This window comes from Lycorma delicatula, chromosome 1, assembly GCF_047948215.1.
Source record: "Lycorma delicatula isolate Av1 chromosome 1, ASM4794821v1, whole genome shotgun sequence".
Classification (NCBI taxonomy): Eukaryota; Metazoa; Arthropoda; class Insecta; order Hemiptera; family Fulgoridae; genus Lycorma; species Lycorma delicatula.
Window position 1 is genome coordinate 14,548,976 of NC_134455.1, and position 21,408 is coordinate 14,570,383.

The 21,408-nt window shown below is 26.3% G+C and overlaps 1 protein-coding gene across 1 annotated transcript in view; it reads left to right on the forward strand.

Moving 5' to 3' along the window:
- Positions 1-456: 456 nt before the first annotated feature.
- The window catches only part of TwdlE (TweedleE), a 38,340-nt gene continuing 17,388 nt past the window's right edge, over positions 457-21,408 (forward strand). The window contains exon 1 of the mRNA XM_075354568.1: positions 457-596. Coding sequence (XP_075210683.1) covers positions 582-596 — 15 coding nt within the window. The 5' untranslated portion in view covers positions 457-581. The remainder of the gene's footprint in view (positions 597-21,408) is intronic.

A 21,408-nucleotide genomic window follows, 5' to 3' on the forward strand; every position in this document is an offset into this window, starting at 1 on the left:
TGCCCCTTATTTGTTTATAGTTAAGAGTGAAAGGAATCTAATTTTACAATTTATGCGTGCCGACATGTGCTCATAAACGTTCACTGAGTCAGTATACGTATGAAGAAAAACAGCACAAAATATTGTAATATATAAGTTAGACTCATTTGTTACACCCAAGAAATAATAATTTTATTATAGTGATGAATAGCGGAGAGGATTTATTTCATAATAATAAATAAAGATGTTCGGAAATAATTTAGGCCTATAAGGAATCTTGGTTACATCACAAGTCGGTCAGTGTTTATGATAAGGAGAGGGTTGGGGGGTTGCAGCGCTAGGTTTGGAATATAGGAGAGGGGTTTACTCTCACTTGCCCCCACGGGGAATAATGCGTGTCTATGAGTTGTGTGTGTCTCTGTCCACGAAAAATTGTTCTAGAGTAAGGTATAAAAGCATGTGAAAGTGTTGAGAGGACTGGCAGTAGCGATCTGGAAACGTGAACGAACAAAGTGATATCGTAACGTGCTTCTAACTCTTTTAGTGTCGCACCTGAATTCTGTGGAGAAACAAAACAATTTAGTACAACATCTTCGATAAAAATGCGATTTGTTATTGTAAGTACAAGCATCATACAAATTAAATTTACAAATTCGTTTTTGAAAAGTTTTTAAAATATTTCGTTCTGTTTTCCTTACTTAAAATAATTTTAATTTCATTAAAAACGGAAATTTTATGTTTTTAAAAAATAAAAAAATATAATTGCAGGTATAAAATAAATCATTTGAATGAATTTTCATAATAAAATAAAAAACTCTCCTACCAACAAAAGGACGAAAATCAATGTAATCATAGGAGGGTACTGCATCCTTTGAAAATCTCGAGTTCCCTTTCTATAATATTTATTTAAAAATGCTAAATGACTTATGTGAATATGCCTGATCCTTAAAATTTATATCTCTTATGTTTTCATTGGTAGATATAATTTAAAAATAGAATTATTAAATCTTTTCTAAAAGAGGTTTTTTTGGTGACATACATTAATTGTTGAGATAATAACTTATAATCTTTACAAGTTACTGAAAACTGTTGTAGCTAATTAATTATTACGTGTAATTTCCTTTTCTTTTTAAAGTACCTATTTGGTTAATATTGACCATAAAGTAATACATTTCAAAAGAAATGTAGTGTTTTCACACATTCTTTTTAACTGTAGTCTATTATGTGTTACATTTGTACTAAAAAAAATCAATTACAACAGTACACGATTGAAATTGATAAATAAGTAAAATTATTTAATTGTAAAATTTGTTTTCCTATGATTTAAAAAAAAAAAGAATGAGTAACAAACTTATTTGTAATTTATAGAAAGACAATTTTTTTACGGTTGACTAGTTTTTAAGTTTTTTTAAAAGCAAACAAGTTTTATAAGTGGTTTCACCAATTTCGTTACTTGTCCACTATTTTATAATTTATAATACGCAGAACACATAAGTTTAAAACAGATAATTAAACATAATCAAAATAAAAAAATAAAAAAATTGAAAACTTATTATTGTACTACCGCCTATTAATTACATTAATATACGTTCATGAAGTAAATTCAAAACTTCTGCATTAAATTAGTTAAACATTTAATAGTCTACTCTATTTGATCCTTATTAATTAAATCTATAAAAAAAAACTACTATAAAAAAATTGTAAAATGCAACTTTATAAGTTGTTTTTTTTGAGATAACTAGTTATTTTTCTTGAATGTATTTACAACTTAAATATTAACAAGTAAAGCTCAAATTAATCTCTGAAATTAACCAATAACTAAAATCTGATTCATGTTTTGATTGTTAAATAGTAATCACTAAAAGATAAGGAATTAAAAATAAATTTAAATATAAAAAAGAAATCATAAAGAAAACAAATAATGCAAAAAATAAAATCAAAGACAAGAAACTGAATAAACGAAGTAAAAATAATCTAAAAATTGGCGAGTCCAGGTAGAGAATTTAAGTTCAATGTAAGTTGGTGTAAATATATTTTTTTTTAGATTGTCTACGCCTAAGTTCTGTTTTTTTATAGTTTTCACTTTTTTTATACAGATGAATTTTACTTTTATTTGTTTTGTGTTAGATTTTACTTTATTAATTTACATTTAACTTATCTGTTCTGCTTTTGAAAAAAATTATCTGTTGATGGTTATTAAACTATCATTAAATTCACTTATAATTAAAATTGCTTATACAAATTTTATATAAATAAATTAAATTGTAAAAGTGTATATAAAAAACCATATTAGTAGTTGATTTTTGCTAGGACACCGGCCTCTGTAGGACTATGTTAATAATTTCACTTACTGGAATATCTTTTCTTTTTTTCTCTCAGTACTTTATCATTATGGATAAATTTTCTTCTCAACTTTGCTGTGTCCAATCAAGTTCTTTTCTTCTGAAATCCCTCACATGTTTTAAGTTTTTATCTGAAATTTCTTGTGTTTCTATCTTAACTTCTTTGTCTTTTACTTGTTTGATCACTTGATAGTTATCTTTCTGTTGTTTTCTTGGTCAAAGATTTCCTTGGTTAATCTGTTATCGTTCATTCTCATCAAGTATCGTTACAAGGCAAGTCTGAGTTTACTAATCTCGTCTGATAGTTTACCTATCTTCTGGTAAAGTTCATCGGTTTTTCGTAGTTTGCAATCATCTTCTGCTTTTCTACGTCCAGGTATTTTCCTCAGTTTATCTCTTTTTATGTTTTCAAGTTTGTTAATTTCTTCCTGGTTTAAGTTTGCGCATTCTGAATGTAAAATACCTCGGGTCTTAATACTGATGTGTAATGCTTCAGTTCCCCCTTCTTGATTCGTTTCTTGTTTTATTATAGATTTATGCATATATCGATATATCATTTTTCGTTCTATAGAATTTTCTGATCCTAGTTTTATTAGATTTTTAATTGGATGCTAGCCTGCTGGGCTGTATTATTTCTTCTAGGTACTTGAAGATGTCATTAAATAATTAAAAATATGAAATAAATTTTGTGTTAATAAAAATGATTATAAATATCTAAACATTCTTCATTTATTAATTATAAATAATAATTTTATCCAATAATAGAAGAATTCAAGAAATGTTTAAATGTAATAGAGTTTTTATGAATAACAAGTGTATAAAAATATGAAGATTATTACCTAAAAAAAGAAGGATATTAATAATATCCATCCATGTGTAAGTAAGGATCAAATGTAAAAGATTATGAAGGATTAATTCAACAACTTATTAGGAAACTGCTAAGAATTTTTTTTTTTATAAATTAAGCTATTAATTTTATTTAGTTATGAATGATTCCTATGTTTAAAAGTAGGGCCACTATAATAAAAACATCTAAAATACTCCGAATAATTGACTGATTCCATTTATTAAAATCTAAAAATTAATTCAAAATATGAACAAGGTGTTGAAGTTAATAATATCGTCTTGCAGTAAAGATTCTAACAAATATAACACTTATTTTCTCAATTATTTTTGTGGATACTCTGTTTATTTTTATAGAGTAGAAATTGAACCGTCTTTTAATTTTTACAAAAATCTTTTTGAAATGCCAATCTTATAAAAATTTCTAAAAAATATTTAAAACACTTTGCTTATAAGTACACTCACTTATACATACGTACGTAAGTACAATAAACCATCGATTTTACGCACATTATAGAATTTCCGAAAAGATTCAGTTACATAAATGAACAAATTTTTGCTACATATTTAGTCATTCTAAAAGTTATATTAAACATTACTAGTGTTATCTTTTCTATAAAAACTTTATTCAAAAAATTATTTCCCGTGTACAAAAGATAGAATAAGCGGTGAATTTTCCTTCAGTATTTATTTAATCCGTTAATCCATTAACCAGAAAAACTCCTATATTTATCTATTTAATCTTAGTAAGATCAATAAAGCAAATGCTTTTAAATCATGGTGATATTATATGGATGGTAAAATAGTATGCCCGTTTGTTAATCCGATCAAGAACCAATTCATGCAAATCAAGCATGTTGAATATTATATCAATTAATCATTAAAATTTGTAGTGCAAATGAATACTCTTTTATTTTATGAAAAATCAATCGTATTCATTTAATTTTTTTGACGCGAAATAATCCTACAAATTTAAAAAAAATAGTCATTTCTCGTGACGAATACTTTAATATTTCTGCTGTAGAATAGAGATTGAAATATTAAGCTCTATTAACAAAACATATCTGTAGGAAAAAAACGGAGAAAGTAATAATTTAAACTTAGGTGTTTAAAGAATTACTGTTGATAGTTGAGCATCGAAAGCTTGCTTTCATTAGGGCCGAAATTTTTCTAAAAAAAAATAGTACTATTAGTAAATAAAAAATATATTTTTTTTTTAGGTTTTTCATGAATATAAACATGAAAAACCTTTCTGATGAAGAAAAAATATTAAAATAAATTGAAAAAATTAAAAGAAATAGGTCTCTTAAAAAAAAAAAAAAACACTAGAATTTTAAGTGTACAGATATAACTGTTTAGTTAGACATTGAATAATACTTTAATCTGCTTGGATAATCGGAGAAAATTTCCTTTTTATAATCGGCAATGAAATCATGATTACAATTTTTTTCTTCGAAAACAATTATTTTAAATACACTTTCTCTCAAATTTGGTGACTATAAGTGAAGGAAAAATTATCGAAAATTAAATTGAATTTTGTAATATTTGTTTGATACTTCTCAATAGAAGATAAATATTTTTTTTTGTACAGCCCACAACTGGACTACAAAATTGTGGGCTGTACATATAAAAATTTAAGTTGGCCCCCACTTTTGAATTTTTGAAGGTGACATTTTCAAAATTTCTTATTTTGTAGAACAAGACACTAGTTTAAGATTTGCCAACAAATTTAATTAAAGTAGGTTTACCCATTTTTGAGAAATATATTTTTTTTGAAAGTCACAAAATAGGATGTATGTCGATATGAACATTTTATCTCATATTTTGGTGTCTTGAATCCGTTCCTGAAGTTCGGCTATTACATACCGAAACACTCTGTGTGTTCGATATTGTCTTGTTGCGATATTGTCTTAACAGGTAACGCAATAAAATATGCGATATATTTTAACTCTGATATTTATCAGTAATTCAGAAATATTTTTTCTACTAAACTTATTTCGAATTGAATTTATTTTCATTTACTCTGTCATCAAAAAGAATATTCTTATTTCATTTAATAGAGTAACTTTCATTATTTATACAGAAACAAAGGCAATTCAAAGAGTAAAGTGAATGTATGGAAAACTGCTGATGTTATCGTACAGGCTGAAGAAATGCAGATCTATGGAAGAATACAATAGCTGAAACGAGAAAGTTAACTTTAAACACTAGCCTTTTTGAGAAGAATAAAACGTATAATTGCTGTTGTGTATATTTTATACTTTTAACAGGAAGTATATAACATGAGATTGATCACTAAGTATCAAGAGAACTGATGAATTAATTTTTTATTGAAGATTTTTTAGAAATACTCCATTAACTCCAAAAAAGTATAAAAATTGTTTAAATAATAAAGAATTTTACGTAAAATATAACCATTTGATAATTTACTGATAATTTTTCTTAATTTACTATTATTATTTATTAATAATCATTTTTAATACGTTTAGTGGAGGAAATAAAACCAGGCAAAAAATATCCGCTTGCATTACGGTGCGCAAAAGTTTTGCCGGTTAATTGTCTGCAATAATTCGATTGTTTGTCTACCGATTTTTGCAAATGATGTGTCATTTTGTTCAAAACAAAATTTTTAGTAACTTTTGTAAGTAAATATTTGATCAAACAAATAATCACAAAGATATTGAAGAATATAAATTTAAGATGGCCGCAATTTTTGAAGGTGATGTCTTCAAACTTTCAAATTTTGTAGAACAAGACACTAGTTTAAGATTTGTCAAATTTAATTAAAGTAAATTTACCCATTTCTAAGAAATATTTTTTTTTGGTTGAAAGTCACAAAATAGTATTTATGTCGATATGAACATTTTATCGCATTTTATCTCTTTGGTGTCTTGAATCAGTTCCTGAATTTCGGCTAATACGTACCGGAACACTCTGTGTGTATACATGTATATATAATAATAATACAGTGAAATATATGTAACACAGTGTAATTGTTTTAGCCCACCGGGTTGGTCTAATGGTGAACGCGCCTTTCCAAATCAGCTGATCTGGAAGTCGAGAGTTCCAGCGTTCAAGTCCTAGTAAAGCCAGTTATTTTTACACAGATTTGAATACTAGATCGTGGATACCGGTGTTCTTTGGTGGTTGGGTTTCAATTAACCACACATCTCAGGAATGGTCGAACTGAGAATGTACATGACTACACTTCATTTACACTCATACATATCATCCTTATTCATCCTCTGAAGAATTATCTAAACGGTAGTTACCGGAGGCTAAACAGGAAAAAGAAAGAAAGAAAGTGTAATTGTTTAATGCAGCAGATAAACTTACTAGCGTTCTTTTAAATATCCTTTAAAATAAAAATATATAATAAATCATAGATGGCAATCATATTTCATTAGCATTGTCTGTGTAACTATGGCGTATGGTAAAGAATGTCATGAATTTATGGAGTAAATATATTACTTATTAAATTTATTTTTAAAATAAAATAAAAATATTGACAGTAAACTCTCAAAAAAATAAAACAATCTAAAATTTGTAATTCCGGGCCCGGGAAACTAATTTAAAACAAGACCTTCCGGAATTTTCCAGACATACGCGTACAAAGTCGCACATTTATTTTATTTCATTTTTTTTTTATCTCCGGGACCACCGTTAGTTAGGTATTGCTTCAGAGGATGAGATGAATGATTTGTAGCGTGTATGAAAATGCCATTCCTGACCGGGATTCGAACCCGGGACCTTCGGATGACAGGCCGAGACGCTACTACTCGCGCCAAGGAGGCTGGTCGGAGTCACACATTTGCGTAAAAAAAAATATGTAACTGAAATTTAACTACCCCGGATGTTATTTATTCTGTTACAGATTACTTTTATTAATGTAAATTATTTTTTATTTCTTTTTTTATTGAATTTTGATTGTAAATATTTTAAGAATTAATTCTTTTAGGTTAATAACATACTTTAAAGATTAAGAATTTACAAAAGAAGTCCTCTAAATTAGTTACCATGGATATCATTTCAAATTATTTTACATGCAAAATATTTTAATACTGATTTAAATACTTTGAAATTTTTGGATCCTTACCAGTTAATTCTATTTCCGTTTCAATAATTAAATCTTGATTTTAATTTTTCTGTTTCATTTTAATATGTTTTTGGATGCCTACTTGCTTCTGAAACAAATCTAAATTAATTAACAACTTAATAAATTTTCACAAAACTTAAAAGAAAAAAGTTCAATTATCATTTTTTTACAAATCTTCCGGTCTCACAATTTTACATCATAATTAAAAGTTCAGTAAAATTTCAACTGCTTTGTGCCCCTAATTAAACCGGAGATATTGAAAGTTCTATGCTGTTTGACTTTTCTGGTAATTTAATTCAAATCCCGAGATTAATGTACTAGGAATGATTGATGTAGAGAGTAAGGCTATAGTGAAAGAAAATCATTTCATTGTTTTCTTTGGTGTAAAAAAAGAATGAAAATGTATTCTTTATTTTTTAATGGTGTTAACTACATTATAGAATTATATATATATATAAACGATTAAGCCGTATTATAACAGTTTTTATGCCTTCAGTGTGGGAATTCCGTGTTTTGCATAGCATTTACTTTAACTTGGCATTCAATCGAATCAAATTACTGACCGGTTCAGTTTCACCGGAAGTGTTCAACACGCAAACTATCTGTCAGTCTAGGTGGTGTCTATTTAAATGGCCTTTTCATTTCATCACGGTCAAGGTCCTGTTATTTAAAATCTAATTATCACATAAAATTATCAACGAATTGAGACAATAACAATTGAATAATAGCTAATTAAATTTAGTCGTAAGGAGGTTTATAAGTTACTTTCGATCTTTATTTAAAGAAGTTTTCTTAAATATTTTGCTAATATTATTTGTAGTTTTTAATAAAAACCCCAGATATCTGGAAGTATTATTTGAGTTAATTTAAAATAATGTAAATCAGAATGTAAAATTTTGAATTAAAATACTCATTTATTAAATTTTACAAACTGTCTGTATCTAATGCCTTTCCATTTAACACATCTGTTTATTCATTTGTAATCGGAATTAGGGTAGGATTTACTCTATATTATCCAATAACGTGATTCCAAATTCTCGCGTAATTAAACAAAATCATTTTTTTCTTAATTTAAGAATATAAAATGTTCATAAAAAAATTATTTTAAGAAAGTGTCCGGGTTTATTTTTTTAAATTTGAAATCGGAGTTAAGATTTTGATAGTTTATACCACTTTGAATGTGATCTATTTTATGTTAAAAATTCCAGATACTGTCTTAATTCTAAAAAAAAATTATTTTAAAATCCTAGCTTAATTTAAAAAGGAGATACTTAAATCCTATATCAACAAGAAATTAACTAACTGGAGATCAGTTGATACGTGGATTAATCTTTTCTTTTTTTTCGAATTGTGTAGTACATGTAATTATATATATAATTTTTGTAGTAAATATAATTACGGTAAATATTTAAGGAAAATAAATTTTACCTTGTTGAAAATTATTGAACAAAAGGAAAATACATTATAAACACAATACATATATAAATACATTATATTATAAACTGTACAAAACATTATAAATTACACATTATTAACAAAACCTTAATATCTTTTTCTGATATCCATGAAAAAAAAAATTAACAATTCGTGTTGTAGTATATTTTCACTTCTGCCACAATTCACGCACGTGGACTCATTTTCGCGGCCACAATGAATTCATCGTTTTATAAAATCAGATAACGAAACAGTCATACGTGACTAAATTTGTTATATAAAAAGCAAAAATATATTCTAGAATTGCTTTTTTGTAAGTTTGTATTATATAATATCATTTTTATTATCTGAATAATTCAATGTTTCTTATTTTAGAATTTGATCTCATGTTGGTTTCTTATTCACGTAGGTTATAAAAGTGATTCTACTTCGTAATATGTTAGAATAAGATAGACTCTTATACTACTTATTAAATTTTTACACTATTTTTTATTTATTAGAGTCAGTGTCTTTCAGGAAAGGTTTTGACATGTTTCAAAACATTTTATTTCTGGCCGTTACCTGTCTGTCATTAAATTTCTTTTTATGAGTCTTATTATTCTAGACATACTTAAACAATTATTACCATATAGGTATCTAAAAATTATACTTGCATACTTTTTTTTTTTAATTCTTGTCAGAAAATTATATGTTTTTGATTTTTAGCAGATGATATTACTCAGGCATATAATAGTTTGGCATTTCCTCATGAAGTAATGAGAAAACATTATAATAACAGTTTGGATTCGCTAGGTTATCAGAAACAGAGTATGGTATGTTATTTACCTGTCTAAAGGAGTTAAAGTATTGGAAAACGATTATAAAATGTTAAATAAAGTAGTAGTAGCTGTTTAAAATTAAATTTAGAATTGATTTTGTAAAAAAAAAATCAATGTATTTATTTTTCGTGTAAAAATGTGAAGGTGAATGTTATGTATTGTGAGAACTGTCTATTTTAGCTGCTGGAAAATTTATTTATATATATATATATATATATATATATATGTAAATAATTTTTTTGATTCTAGAACTTCCCATTTATTTTTTTTTTTTACATAAATATACTTATAAAACCAAGTTTACTGAAGTTTTAAATTTTTAAACACAAAATTTAATGCATGCAGATTTATTACACTTTCGTAAAAATTAACATTTTTGCAAATTTATTTGTTTTTCACAAAACAATACTTAAATAAATGTATAAAAAGACTGAATTTTTTCAGGTACATTTTCAGGACCATCATATATTAAAAAATTCATAAATTTCGACAGTGTTAAAACAAGAATAATTTTACGTATAAATTTATTTCTGATTGATAAATATGTTTACTATTTGAACTAGATGGAAACGTGTTATCCCACTAATCAAGATTCATCATAAATTAGTTTTTTTCTATTTCTAAAATTGTTTCTTCCAATCTTACAACATAATAAACTAAATTTCACAAACTAACATTCTCAGGGTAGTAAAAAATAACAAAAGTTTTAATGACTTAATGAAAATAATTATTTATATTGTTTTAGTTTCTTTTTCCACTTATTTTGGCATTATAAAAATTAACATAATATTCTAAGTTTCACGATTAAAATTATTAATTTAAATTTTATTTTAGAAAAAAGGTTAAGTATTTTTAATTTGAAATTATTTATTTTTAATAAAAGATTTTTACTTCTTAAAAATAAATGTAATAAAGCAGTAAAAATGTTTAAATTAATCACTTATGAAAGTTACAATTATTTTCACAAGTTTAGCAACGTATTACAAAATACCATTAGTATATTTTACTAAGAATAAATTTTGGTTTTACAATCCCTAAGGTTTTTTTTTTACTACGTTACAAATGAACTGAGCAGCAATTTATTGCCACTTGTAGATTTTATTGTATTGCAATTAGCTTGCTTTTTAGATTGCATAACAATTCATTTGATTTAGTCACATCCTGTTTTAAAGAATAGACAAAATTTTTTTTATGAAAAAAACGTTTTTTTTCAGAGCTAACAAAAACATTATATATTTAAAAAATACCTACTGCATTAATATCGTTTACTCACAGTATGTTTATGCGATTAATATAAACTCGTTTGTTTAATTGGGTCAAAAATGAAAAAAACAAGAACATCTTAATAAAAATGTAACTTTATTTTCAAAAATAATTCTGACGAAATAATTTTTAAAAAAAATGTTAAGAACCCTACTTATTTTATTTTTTAATAAAATAACACAAGTTTTATGTTGAGTTTACGAAACCTAAGACGATAATACTAATAAAACTAAGACGTTAGTTTACACTTTTACAATGTCTACGGTTATTATTTTACTTCATTGTAAATTTTTGATAGATTCATGACATACACCTTCTTTTGCCTGTTTACACCACTTTCTACAATAGTTTTCTATATATAACTTAAAAGTTCTTTACTTAACTAATTTTATAAGAAAACCAATTTAATACTTAGCTAATTAAAAAAGTTAATTAGTTTTCTTCATCTTTTTATTATTATTATATTTTTGTAAAATATAGAAGTGTAATTTTATTATTCATAACCAATTATTCAGAATATTTGTTAATTAATTCCTTTACCTCGTTTATAAATGCCACATATAAAAAGACCCACCTGTGCTGATAATATACAATGTGTACTGTATATGTATTTACTCAGAAAGAAGTGCATTATTTTTTTATTTATACTAGTATTTTCTGTTCTATTATGGAAACATTTAGAATCTCTTTCTTTGAGAATAATGTTGATTTAATGCAATCAGTTCTTATGATAAAATAACATATCAGTATCTTTTAAATGGACCACCATTCAGCCATCTTAGATGTTAAATAACACCTGATCTTTGGCTCAAAATGTTTACAAAACATTGATCTTTGGCCCTGTTTTACAAAACAATTTGTTAGGCTAAATGATGAAGAAGGAGTGCGAAAAAATTCAAGCTTTATTTTTGACAATAATCTTAGCTTGATATCTTATATTTTTTAGAGTAAGTACAGCCGATTTAGAGATAACTAGCGTCTGATGTAAGAAAGTCACCTATAATCTCTTTCTTAAAGGATATAACAGAAATTAAAAAATGTAATATGTGATAAAAATTCGGTTTTCCAGCAATATTTGCCTTTAGGAGGCATTGAGTCCAAAATAAATAAATCAATGAATTCTGCCGAAAATGAAATGAGATAAACTATATATATATATATATATATATATATATATATATATAGTTATATATATATATATATATATATATATATATATATATATGTATAAACATTCGTAATTTATGTAAATAATGATCTTGGATAATACCACAGAAATGACACGTTAATGAACTCCCTTCAATACATGATGATTGTTATGACACGATCTAGAAAGTGTTGGTAAGCGTTTACTTCTCCAGCAAGTATCACAATAGCTGCCTTAGCGCCCAGGATCAGCTTTTGTGTTCTCTTTCCGATAAATGAAAATTCCATTTATTTATTTGTAACGCTACTGACATATTGATATTGTACGTCATCTACCATTCTGTAATTACGTTGTTATTAATGTTACATCCTGCTCTAGGTGAATCAGGGATGTAAGTATTTCAAGTAAATTTTCTACCTAAAGAAGGGATACAGTTGCCTACAAGTATGTATTCAATATGATAGCACATATAATATCCTGATAATTAAATAAATACAATTCGAAAAAGTCATACTAATCAATACAGATTTTATATAGTGTAAATATCCGTCAAAAATTTGATTCAATATAAAGTTTAAAATTAAAGAATTCAAATATTAATATCTTCATTTTAAGATTTATTTCTACATCTTTAATTTTGAAAACGGTAGATCTTTTATTAAAAAAAAATACAATGAAATTGTAAACCGTCGTTGTAAAAGTCTCTCAGATACCCTTTCTTTCGCTCAAAAAAAAAAAATTCTCTAATATAAATAAAATTGTTTTTAACAAGTTACAAAATCTTAGTTACAAAACCCTTACCCACCCGAATTAATTTATATGAAATACATATCACATTTACAAAAATAATACAATTCTTTTGATTATTCGTTGTTTAATAAATGAAATCGGGGCGGTAAGAGTTTTGTAACAAATTTGTCTATTTTTTGCTTGTTATATGGAACGCTTAAACATTGTTTATTGTCTATTATTGTAAATCTATTGTCTATTACATATATTTATCATGAATTTTTTAAAAAAAAATTCTAAATTAATAACAGATTTTTATAATAGAAATGTAGTGTCTTACATTTTTTTTATATCAGTAGCATTCTGTTAAAAACTTTATATTACAAAAGGTTTTGTTTTTTGAGCGCGAGAAGTGATATCTGCGAGACTCTTATCGTACAGTTTACAATTTCATTGAAATATGTTTGGATATCACTGCGTTTTATTATTCTTCTATCTTTTTTATCAATTACTTATTTGTATCTTATGAATTTATTATTAAATTTATTCCCTTTCTTGAACAAACAATATACATTTTTTTGAATTTCTCAGCCAGTTTTTTATTTTGTTAAATTTTTTTTTGTCATATCAGTCATATAGTCATTTCATTCCATATTTTTCCTTTTTTAATAAAAGTATCATAATGAACTTCATGAATCGAAGATCCGTTCATGAAGTAACATTGCACTTACTACTTTGTAAGTGTAACCCTTGATCTTTATAGTATCCGTGAACACACTTTTTATATTATTATTAAATGAAGTATTTTTATTTCTATATAAATTTATTTGAATAGTTCGCAATGTAGAATAATAATTTTACCAATCGAATTTATTTCTGTTTTATGTAGCAAATCTTTGTTGCCACATTTGTAACACTTTACTACTGTTCGTGTTTTTTGTGTTTTATTAGCAGCTATAATCTCTTGTAAAGTAATACGTTTTTTTAATGTAGTGATGGGAATTAAAAATATTGTTTCATCTTTATTACTTTCATTAATATAAGAGGATTTACTATTAAAAGAAGCTGTAGTATACTGTCTTTTAAATTTTATTATTCAATTACATTATCAATTTTTTTACGAGGTCATTCGTAAACTCTTAGGCGTCGTTAAGTACTGCTAGTTAGCGGCGCAATTCGTAAACCCACCTTTTGAGGAAAAAGTGACATATTCGAGTCCCGCGGTTCATCAAATGGAAGAAAAATACGTTGTTTAAGGAAATTTGAGGTATTTCTTGAAAGTTTTCTTTACTACAATTGAACTAATTGAAATGAAATATAATGTTTTCATACTTAATTTTTTTCCTCTATTTCATTTTACTATTAGGTTTGGTCATGTTTACAGCTGTAAACGTAGTTCGTTGATTTTGTCGTGCGGTCCAGTTCTGCGGACTCTTACCGGCGAAGTTCTAACAAACTTCTTGAAACTTTTCTTAATTTAGTATTTGCATTTTTTTTTTTCACGGGGCTATCATGTTTAACAAGTTTTTGTATATTTTTGTTGGAAATACATGAAAAGATATTAGTAGAGTTTGAAATATATAATTTTGAAACATATTACATAAATCTTGTAATTTAAGAAATTATTAATAAGTATGCTAAATAAATACGATATAGCTGCAGTTATGTAATACAAAGTTAATGTAAGCTTTATTGGTATAAACCTTTCCAATTAAATTAGTAAGGATATGTACGTGGAATCTTTTTTGATATTTTTTCCTTATACAAAAGGAAAATATTTTGAAAAAATAAAATTATATTTTAAACTTGATTCTTCAAAATTAATACACTATAATAAGCTTTAATATTCTTAATGACATGACATAATTCGCAATAAAATATATTTTTTTATAACTTATGCTTATGCTTAATATTTTCTCATGATGCATTTAATTGACCCTGGTGCATGTAATTGAGTAATATAATTTGGAAAATAGCTGCCAGAGAACATAAAAGAAACACACAAAGAGAGAAAGAGAGAGTGAAAGAATGTAAAATATGAATGACTTAGAATTAATAAATGAAAAAATTCGTAATTAATTTAATTTAGTCTCAAAAAATGCTTAGATAAATATTGCACTCAGACAATTAAACCTAAATTTGAATTGAGTAACAGTATGTTATGCTCTGATAATTTACAAGTTATTTCGATACAACAAATATTTACGAATTAATTAAGGATATAAAAATAAAATGAATGCATTTTAAAATGAATGGGATTAATAATATATATTCATTAATTATACGGATGTTTATATAATTAATTACTAGAATGAAAATATTTTTCATTCCATAGGAGACTGTTGCTTGGCGTGGTTTCCGCGTACAGCACAGTCTCCTATGAGGCGTTATGCGTTTTATCAGGAGTACCTCCGATCGACCTTATGGCTCATTTCAGAGTCGAAAGAGTTCAAGGTGTTGAAGTACATGAAGCGAGGCATAGGCTAATAGAGAGATGGACGGAGAGGTGGAGCACAGTAGGCCCTGGAGACAGGACCAGAAGGCTAATCCCCAATCTAAGGAACTGGATATATAGAAAACACGGTGAAATAAACTTTTACACGTCACAGTATTTTACAGGACACGGTAGTTTAATTACTATCTGCATAGAGTCGGTAGAAGGGAAACTGCAGCCTGTATGTACTGTGACTGTGATGATGATGTCGAACATACTTTCACTGTATGTCATAAATGGAGGGAAGAGACAGACGGTATTGACCTGTCATCTGATGGAACTGGGAGACTAATCAATAACATGTTAAACAGTGAAGAAACTTGGAAAAAAGTTGAGTTGGTCATCAAAAGAATACTTACGCAGAAAAACAATGATGAGAGGAGACTAGGTTTTTTAAACTTTAGCATAGGGCAGGGTGGACAGCCTCAGTGGTGAGGGCTGACATGCCGAGGTGTGTCGGTTCCGATGATCCACTGGGGACTCCTAAGGGTTTTTTCGTTGGGTTAATATCAAGATCTGAGAAGTCCCAATCGCCACGTCGCGACAATGCATGGTATTGTCGTGACGTGGCGATATACGGATGGGGCAAAAGAACTCAAAATAACTGACCGGTGGGCCGACCTGCCATGCCGGACTTATAGCCGGTAGGTGAGAAGGCCCATTAGAGTAGAACAGGCACTTCCCTGGGTGGCGCAATACCAACCAGTCGGACCGGCCCAGGGGAGTAGAGTTCACAAAAAAAAAAAGATGAAAATAAGCCACGGAAATAAGACAACTCAACGTATTAGTAATAAATAAATTTATATACGTTTACACTAATGTTAAATCACCTTATAATGTTAATGATTTCTAGTTTATCAATAAAAACTAGCATTCCATATAACATATAATTAAATAAAACGTTTTGTGTATGTGTGTTTTTTTTTAGAGATGTATTTTTATTAATTCAAGTAGAAGAAAATCTAATCTAATTTTTTTACTTATCAAACATCAATTAAAATAAAGAAGTTTTCACATAAAAAACGTTTTCAATTTAATCATTTTCAGGTTTAATTCAAATTCACTTATGTGTAATAACGTAGATAAGATATACGTATTTAAACAAATCTTTGTTTTTTTTTTTAATATATAATTCGTTTCTTATATTATTAAATTGATGCTATAGTCACGATTTGTCTACCCGTTAGAAAGAATAAAGAATGTGAAAAAAAACAAAATTCATGGAAAATTAATTCATGAACTCTATACATGATAAAACTTAAATATCGATGCAACCGAGAGTGAAATGACTCTTATTCGAGGTAACCAACATTATAAAAAAATATATGTAGAATTTTAAATTAAAAGCAACAGGACTGAAAATTAAATTACTATATTTATTATTTAGCATATGGCACCAAGACATAACACCAATTTTAGTATTGTTATTACAATAAATTACAATAGTTAATACAATACAATAATAGAATATAATATTCCCCTTTAACATTTTTTTAACAGCCTTTAATATTTTTTTATTTTAACGTAACCTTTCATAGTATAAAAATAAAAAAAAAATAAAAAAATAAAAACAATTTTTTACTGTGAATTTCTTTTTCAAGGTCATGTAGAAAATTATTCATGTTCATAAATAACGATATAAGAATGTTTAAAGACGAGTTGGAGAAGAAAATAGCATGATGCAGAATCTTGAAACGAGAAATAGTTTGTTCATATGTTAAAAATTTTAACAGTTTGTTATTGTTGTTTGGAAATAATAGAGCTATATAGCAAAGCATTATCAAAAGATAATATAGAAAGATATATTGTATTGCCAAGATAAACACCATTTCCTAACCGAATTCATTCCCGGGGGGAGTTACTGATATTTTCGTACTTCGGCAAGGTTTTTTTTACAATTAGTATAATAAGATCTTGGATTTTTGTTTCCACCTATGTTTAATATACTTTTTTTTTTGTGTGATAGTATAATAATAAAATTAGTGTATATATATATGTATATATATATATATACATATTTATATGCGTTATTATTAATAATAATAAAATAATAATAATAATTACATGGTGCTTAAACAAACTATAAATGAGACTTCGTAGAAGAAAGAAAGAAAGATATGGTATTGTATTGATAAGTTTAATTTTAATTTTAATTTCATGGTCTTTTGAGAACCTATCTCAAATTTTAATATTGGGGCCCTTTACACCCCGTAAGTGTTTGTGATTGTCCTTGTCTTTTATGTTTTAATGTTTATTGTGAAGTTTGTGTTTTTAAATAAAATGTAAGGGCCCTTTACACCCTTACATATGACGATCCTGATGGAGATAATAATTTCTTTTAAAGAATGTGACGAGGGCTAATGACCTTAGCAGTCGATGCCCGTAAAAATTCAGTTAAAAATAAAAAAAATAATTACATCAATATTATTTTTATTATATAAATTTGTATATACAAGTTACCATAAATCGAATTTACTTCTTTATTATATTTATAAGTAATTTTATTTTAATTCAGTGGTATAATATATATGTTTAGGATTTACTAAGTTGATTATACCAGTTAAAAAGAAAGTTCGATATTACAAAAATAACAATGATCTACAACATGAACACAGAAAAACATGTTAACAAAATTTAAAACGTTGATGTAAGTTATATGACTGGAAACAAAATTAATTTGTAACTATAAAAAAAAAAACATAAAAAATTTGACTCGTGGAAAGAAGAGGAGAGAGAAAGTGAGAGAGAACAGAAGAAAAATTACAAAGAATAACAAATTATATATCCGTATTTCTTTTTTTATCTTTTGTTTTGTATGCTTATTATTATTATTATTATCTTAATATGTTATTAAATTGCTTAAATATTTAATTTATAACAAGCGTTATAATAATTAGTTAATGACCCTTACATATTTTCAACTAAATAAAACAAAGTTAATGTACGTAACATAAAAGAGGAAACTGGATTGACAAGAATTTATACTAGTTACAAAGAATGATAAAAAACAAAAACATTATTAACAATAAATATTGCAAGAAAAACCATTTACAAAATGAGAAAGTCCAAGTTCTTCCGTATAATCAAAGATTTAAACGAGTTATTTTAATGGAGTTATTGATATTGAAATTTATAATAATTATGATGTAATATTCATTTGAATCTACATATATATTATTACGTGAAAATATGTTGTCTATATCAATAAAAGATTATACCTTTTGCAAAAAATTAATAAACTGATAAAAAAGAACCATTTATAAACTGGTTAGTAATAGACTTCACATATTTCCTGTTTTTTAGGATATGAATAATATAGTATTATATATTATTTTCATATTATTTTTATATCTAGTATATAATCGTTTTAGTATATCTGGTATTCAAAAAGAAATTAGTCTTCACCAAAGATTTCATTTTAAAAAAATCTACTTTCATAAATAATTATGTAGGAATATAATTATTATAATTTAATAAAGTAATTCCAGTATTTTATACTAATATAAAGTGTAATTTATTACACATGATAAACACACGCTGTTATTATATATGTACCCTAATGTCTTTTGGAGAGAAATTAATGTCCTCTTCCTTTAGAAATTAAACTATTATAATCGGGAAAGCGTAAAAAGAATATAAAATTAAGAGTCTCTTTACTAAATAGAAAATAATGATAATTAGTAAACAAATATTTTAATAATTATTTATGTAACCTTTAATTAATTTAATTGCACTGAATTCCAAAGATAGCAACAATGATAAAGTAATAACAGTTATTTTTTAATTTATAAAAATAAATATCTTTAAGAAAAACATTTCTATTCAAATTTTTCTTTCTTTTATGCTAACAGATTATAAATCATAATTATGGAGTAAAAGTCAGCATTTGGATTTTACAATGGATTCTGTGTTTAATACCTGAGTTGAAATAAGAATTTTCACCTAAAAAACTGCTCAGAATACACTTGACTTTTCTTTATTACTTATTATTAATTATCAAAACATTATTAGTTTTGATCAGGTTAAATTTTCGTCATTATTGTATGACTCAAAATCGTTAATTTTGAATAAGTAAAATAAATAATATTTATTAATGATTCTTGGTTCACAGAATTTGAAATTATGTATAAATGAATATTAAGGCATTGAAAAAAAGTTAGATTGTTTTAAAAACTATTAGGGTATGAGGTGTTTTCATTATTTTTAGGTAATAAGATTTCTCTAACTATTTTCAAACTAAGTATCCCAAATATATATATATAAATAGAAATATTTATTGATTTAAAATTAGAAAAATATTTTTCTGTATAAAAGTTGTTGTGCCGATGACACAAATTAATTAAGGTGCAACAGACAATAGATTTGTATACTTCCAGAAAAACAACTACTATTATCTTTTTTGGAGTGTCGCTTTATATGGAAGTGAAACTTGGACAATCGAGTATCTGAGAAGAAAAGATTAGAAGCTTTTGAAATGCGGTGCTATAGGAGAATGTTAAAAATCAGATGGGTGGATAAAGTGACAGATGAAGAGGTATTGCGGCAAATAGATGAAGAAAGAAGCGTTTGGAAAAATATAGTTAAAAGAAGAGACAGACTTATAGGCCACATACTAAGGCATCCTGGAATAGTCGCCTTAATATTGGAAGGACAGGTAGAAGGAAAAAATTGTGTAGGCAGGCCACGTTTGGAATATGTAAAACAAATTGTTAGGGATGTAGGATGTAGAGGGTATACTGAAATGAAACGACTAGCACTAGATAGGGAATCTTGGAGAGCTGCATCAAACCAGTCAAATGACTGAAGGCCAAAAAAAAAAAATTATCTTCTTGGTCGCAAAAATAAAATTCTTTTGCTTTTCATTTTTTGACAAAATTTATATCATTTTAAAAAGTGATTTGTTTCTCAGGTGTGATTGATAATTGTAATAAATATTCAATTTTTTATTGTTCAATAATTTTCTTTAAATTTTAAATTACAGCTACGTAATTCATTATACGAAGTTAAGTTCTCAAAAATAAGTAGATAGCATTCTACAGAATGATAAAAAAATTAAAATTTATTAAATACTCATACTTTTGTAAAACTTAGCTTCATAATTTTTGTAAAAATTATGTTTACCTGCACGCCAAATAAACAGTTTTATAATCAACCTTGTTTTGAAATAATCGTATATTAAAAATTATATTTCAAAAAGTGTTTATAGAAATGTAAAATTATAACTAAATTTACAATTTTTAAGTACGTTCTAATAATTAAATTGGTTTAAAAATATATTGCAAACAAAATATAAGAAAAATAAATTATTTTACTTCCTTGTACGAAGTAAAGGAAGTATTGTGATCGCGATTTCAATGAAAATATCTATTCTGACCATCCCTGATTCCATTTTGACTAGTTTCGAAGCAACTTCTGAACGTACGTATATGCGTATGTATCTCGCATAACTCAATAACGATTGGCCGCAGGATGTTTTGAATTCAGGACTGTTGTCACATCTAGTTATGCACCTCCCATTTTGACTGCAATTGGCTGGACCAAAAGTGTCCAGAAAAGCCCAAAATCGAAAAAAAATTAATTTTGTAATTTTTCTTAACTGCAGTAGTAAGATCTCATTGAGAGCTCTGCAACGATGTTTCATAAGTGGTACTTATTTCCATTTGTCCCAGAGTTATTGGCAAATAAAATTTTAATTAATGAAATATTTATATCTTACAAGGAGAAGGCAGGTCTATTCAATCCAACTTCATCTCCTTTTTTCAAGTTTTTATTTTTTTAATTTAAATATATTGATTTATTAATAATTGTTAACCTCTGATTATAGAAAAAGTTTTAAAATAAATAATAATTCAATAATCATAAGAAAAAAAAAAATCAGAAGTTATTAATGAAATAAACTTTTATGTACTTTTAATTTTAAAAAAAAAGTGTATATGTAAATTAATAGGCGTACAATGAAGTCATGTGGTGTCCACATCAGAATTTTTTTTATTTGAAAATAAATAAATAAAAATATGCAAAAGAAAGATTTATTTGTGCGCTTAAGAGGGTGTTGATTCAATGTAGGCGCCAGAGGGACATTTAAATGTACAATTCCTGGTTGTTTATTTATGATGTACAAGAACGCGATGATACATTATGTGACGAGTACGGCACAGTTGGGAATTCTCAATGAATACTTTCGGATTCTCCTAATCCATCCGTCTCGACATTTATTGCACTACAACATCCTATTACTGTTTTCCTTTTGGATTGAATCCAAA